The sequence below is a fragment of the Vespa crabro genome, chromosome 6 (genome assembly GCF_910589235.1).
Source record: "Vespa crabro chromosome 6, iyVesCrab1.2, whole genome shotgun sequence".
NCBI classification, from domain to species: Eukaryota; Metazoa; Arthropoda; class Insecta; order Hymenoptera; family Vespidae; genus Vespa; species Vespa crabro.
This window is the reverse complement of record NC_060960.1, coordinates 10,662,619-10,667,618: the sequence shown is the minus strand read 5'-3', so window position 1 is coordinate 10,667,618 and position 5,000 is coordinate 10,662,619. Positions and strand designations below refer to the sequence as shown.

Sequence of the window (5,000 nt, the reverse complement as noted above, 5' to 3'; positions counted from 1 at the left end):
AGAGAGAGAGAGAGAGAGGATTCCAGAGGGTTCGACGTAGATATCTACAGATATTTCGAGAGGAAAACGGAAGTGAACGTAAAGAGAAAGGTACAAAGAGAGTGGGTGAGAGTGGGTTAAAGGGGGATGGGGTAAAAGGAGGTGGGAGGAGGGATACAGTGGAGTGGGGACTCAGGAGAAGACGTACGTTCGACTCCCAAAGGCGGTGCTGCTGGTGGCGATGGCGATGGCGATGGCGATGGCGATGGCGGCGGCGATGGCGGCGGCGATGGCGGCGGCGGCGGCGGCGGCAGCGGCGGCGGCGGTGGTTCGTTCTATTGTTTAATTTAAGTGCCAAAGTTTTAACCGGGTTGAATGCCGTATAAATTCACGAGGTTCGAGCTGCTTTAGTCGGCTCCTCTTTTCTCTCTCTCTCTCTCTCTCTCTCTCTCTCTCTCTCTCTCTCTTTCTATCTCTCATCTTTCTCACTCTTACAATCCGGGATGGGTGCCGATCCCGAAGCGAGCTGAAACCGCGATTAAATAGCCCGGGACCAGGTGTGACGTCACTGCGGTTTTCATCGCGGTATTTAAGTTCTCGACTAGGACGCGAATTTTCGTATTATCTTATCTTGTTCATCTTTTCCTTCTTCTTTTCTCTCTCTCTCTCTCTCTCTCTCTCTCTCTTTCTTTCTTTTTAACTTTTTTCTTATTTTCTCCTTTCTTTGGTTTTTTCCCCTTCTTTTTTTGTTTCTCCTTTGGCCGACGATGAGAGATAGACGGCATTCTTTCGTTCGTTTTCTTCGTCGGGCGCCAAGATTTTGCCGTTCAAAGATACGATGTTCATTTCTTTGAGAACGATAGAATTTTTAAGGATTACTTTTCTTTCTTCCTTTCTTTTTTCTTTTTTTTTTTTTTCTTCTTTTTTTTTCACGATCACAATGTAATCGCAATTGATCGTCGTCGTGCAATACGTTTGTTAAAACGATAAATTATTTGTAAGTGAAAAGGATCGGTGATGGGGTGATAGGGCGAACGAGATAAAAAAGAGAAAAAGACGAAAGATAAAAGAAAAGAAAGAAAGGAAAAGAGAAATGGAAGGGAAGAGAAGAGAAATATTCTATTCTATAGTTTGTCATTAATAATTCTATATTACTTCAAAAGTAAAGTAAGTGGCTCAAAATCTAAATATATATTTAAAAGTGAACGCGTATGTTCGTATCGAACGAGAAATGCGTTCCCTTGTGTACATTAGTACGAAACGACTCCGGTGGTAAAATTCATTGCATCCGTAATCAGTGAATCCTTAAGTGCGCGCGTCTGATAGCAGTGCGAGAACGAGAGGGATCGAATAAATGTTTACTCGATGGAAGATCGCTGCTTTTACGAGATTCGCTTGTATTACCGGTTGAACGATGAGAGAGAGAGAGAGAGGGAGGGAGAGAGAGAGACAGACAAACAGAGAGAGAAAGAGAGAGAAAGAGAGAGAGAGAGAGAGAGAGTAAAAGAGGAGTGGTAAAGAGGGTTGGAACGGTCCGTTAAACAGACGCGTTCTCGTAATTAATGGTATTATTATCGAATTAACGGAGAGAACCGCGAAAAACGTGCTTCACAAAAAAGCTCCCTTGGTGATTTGGAATCCATTAACTTGTTCTCACTATTTATATATATATATATATATTTTTTTTTATGTATATGTATATATATATGTATGTATAATATATTTTTTTTCTCTTTCTCTTTTTACCTGTCCTATCATTGCTCGTTCGTGCTATTAATTCGTTAATTTTATCTTGATTTTATCATGAACTATTAATGTGTAGTAAGTATTACATGAGTATTATATATATATATATATCAACGTGATATATATATATGATTGTACAGGATGATACATTTTAAATAGGAATTATTTATGGGTTTCGAAAGATATAAATATTACCAGCTGAAATGTTCCATCATTCGTAATATTGTCGTTAATAAGATCTTCATAAAACTATTTTTCGTCGGATATCAAAATTATAATATAGATTTACAACGAAAAGAAAAATATCTAGATAGATTTTTTCTTTTATCCGATTGCACGAATCTATCTGATCGCTTTGAAATCAATCGTTTTTACGTTTGCCACTGTTTGATGTAGTGCAAACAAAAACGAGAAAGAGAGGTATTTTAGGAAGAGTCAGAGAACGGTATAATTACAATGGGGGATTTAAAAACTACCCTTACACATACACACAAACACACATACACATAGATATATATATATATATATACGATTTAACGCTTCGTCAGCGAGATCGGCGGGTTGCGTTAAACGTCGAAACGACCTGTTGATAAAAGTGATCTCGTTGAACGGAACGATTCTGTCAGCGAAATACTAGATATATAGTAAGGCCCAAAATCGAAACAATCTCGTCGACGAAGCGATTCTGTCATCGAGTTTGCCATCGTTGAGAAAATCTGGAAAGAGGGAGAGAGGGAGGGGGAGAGAGAGAGAGAGAGAGAGGGAAAGTGTGCCGTCGCCGAGAGAGACGTGTCTTCGTTCGTCGAATTTTCTTCTTCTTTTTCTTCTTATTCTTCTTCTTCTTCTTCCACTTCGTAGATGCTTTAATCTTCTTCGAATGTCGTAGCACAGTGGATTTTCAGGGGGAAACGTCCGAAGAATTATACGAACTTTTGATGGAAATAGTGATATTCGAAGTTGACGAATAATATTCGCGATTTAAATTTATTCTTTTTTTTTTTTTTTTTTTTTTTTTTTTAATCTCTCAGTATCCTCCTCATCCGTCATGATATCTGTCTCGTAGTTAGATTATTTAATTTAATCTTTTTTTCTTTTCAATGTTTTATTATTTGCGTTTCTTTTCTTTTTCCTTTTTTTTCCTTTTTTTCTTTTTTTTTTTTTCTATCATTTCTATAGATATTTCGTATGAAAGTTTCTCTTTTTCTTTCTTTCTTTCCTTTTTTACTTTCTTTACTTTCTTCGAAACTTTTCATTACGTTCTATTGCATTACGTATACATATATTATAATTAGATTAAGAAAGTTTTCGGTAATTTTCAAAGCTTTCTTATTTTCAACCTGACGTCGATTAATTATCGTTAATGTTTTATCTGACTTATGTACACATATATATATATATATATATATATATATATATATATATATATAATAACAATAATCTATATCGTTCTAAGCGGTTAAATTATTAATTAAGAAATGCACTGAGATATTTTTTTTATAATCGATTAGGAAATAATATAAATGAATATGAACGACTCAAAATGAAATCTAAAATTCGTGTAGCCTTGAAAGTAATAGTTTATATCGATCCATTGAGAATCCGTAAAAGGGAATATATTTGATCAGTAAGAGAAGATGCGGGGAATAAGATTTCTCTCTCTCTCTCTCTCTCTCTCTCTCTCTTTCTCTGTCTGTCTCCATCTCTCTCTTTCTCTCTCTTCTCTTAGATGTTGGATAACTTGGCCGTTTTGTGTATCGTTTAATCAAGCCACGGAGTACGGCAATTTTGGCTCAGCCATTTAAAGTTTAAGTAAACGAGTTATAGCTCGTTGGGAAAGCTAGTCCGAAGACGGTCTCGTTTAAATTTTCGTTAACTCGTCGACGATGAGGTTACTCGTTGACTGTGTACACAAATAAAATCCTCTCCTGTTTTCCTGTATGCGTTTATCGAATACGCGCACCAAAAGCCCTCAATACCTATTAACAATTAATCATTTCTATCTTTATTTGTTTGTCCATTTGTTCATTCGTTTGTTTATGTTTTCTTTTTTTTCCCCCATCTTCTTCTTTTTATTTTATTTATCTCTTACAATCTTATCCTCTCTGTAAGTGGATTGCTTAACGATCATCGAATTCCCTTCGGATCCTCAATGAATTACATCATACATGCTCGTAAATAAGTTGGCGACGTTGAAGGATCTCCCTGATCGAATAAACTCTGGAGAAAACTAATTTTTTAGTCGAACGGATAGACTGGAAAAGAGAAAGAAAGGAAGAAATAAAGAAAGAAAGAGAGGGAGAGAGAGAAAGAGAGAAAGAAAAAGAGAAAAATTTTCGAGTAACGAGCATCCATCCGGTGGCTCTTTCATCTTCATTTGAAACGGGCTGAAGCAGAGTAAGATGGAAAGAGGTAAAACGAGAAAGAGAGAGAGAGAGAGAAAGAGAGACTTTGGAGTCCATCTTTTTTTCTTCTCTCTCTCTCTCTCTCTCTCTCTCTCTCTCTCTCTCTCTCTCTCTCACTCTTTCTTTTTTTCCAAGGTCGTGTTGGCGAAACGAGCACGACAGAAGATGGAGGAAACACGGTGGGGAAGTCAATCCTTCGTCGAATAGATCGAGAAAGGACACACCCTAATGATGTACCTAGAGTTCGTCGCGGAGAAACTAACGTAATACTATCGATACTTTACCTTGTGCTTATCGACATGCACCGGTCTCAAGTGGGGGTCAAAAAGCAGCTTGTCGGGCTCGATATTGATGGGACTTTGTCGTCTTCCTTTGCTGCAAAGGGACCATTGCGGATTGATCAGACCCCAAAACGATGGTCCTGAAACAATAAGACAAGTGATCTTCTTGATATAATGTACAAAGACGATCGATCTTCATTCTCTCTTTTATTTCTTTTTTGTTTTCTTTTTTCCTTTCTTTGTTTTTTTTTGTTTTTTTTTTTGTTTTTTCTTTTTCTCTTCAAATAAATATTTCATCAAGTACGTACTGATATCTCGGATGAGATGACTCTTCGTTCATACCATAAATATAATTTCTCATTTCGTTATTACTTTTTCTTTCTTTTCTTTTTTCTAATCTTCAGAAAAAAAATCGTCAAATAGAATTTACATGTTGTCGTATAGCGAAAAAAAAATTTTCTCGTCGCGATTTCTTTCCTTGCTCCTTCTTTGTTTTTCATTTATGAGACAAAAAAAAGAAAAGAAAAGAAAAACAAAAAGAAAAGGAGAATACAAAAAGGAAAGAAAAAAGATAAATCACGTTTTTAAAGGA

General features: G+C 36.4%; 1 protein-coding gene across 5 annotated transcripts in view; it reads right to left on the bottom strand.

The window, feature by feature from the left end:
* LOC124425111 (carbonic anhydrase-related protein 10) overlaps window positions 1-5,000 on the bottom strand; it is a 188,888-nt gene that overhangs the window by 45,882 nt on the left and 138,006 nt on the right. For all 5 annotated transcript variants that reach the window (XM_046964988.1, XM_046964989.1, XM_046964991.1 and 2 more), the window contains one exon: window positions 4,412-4,548. In XM_046964988.1, the coding sequence (XP_046820944.1) occupies window positions 4,412-4,548 (137 nt within the window). The remainder of the gene's footprint in view (window positions 1-4,411; window positions 4,549-5,000) is intronic.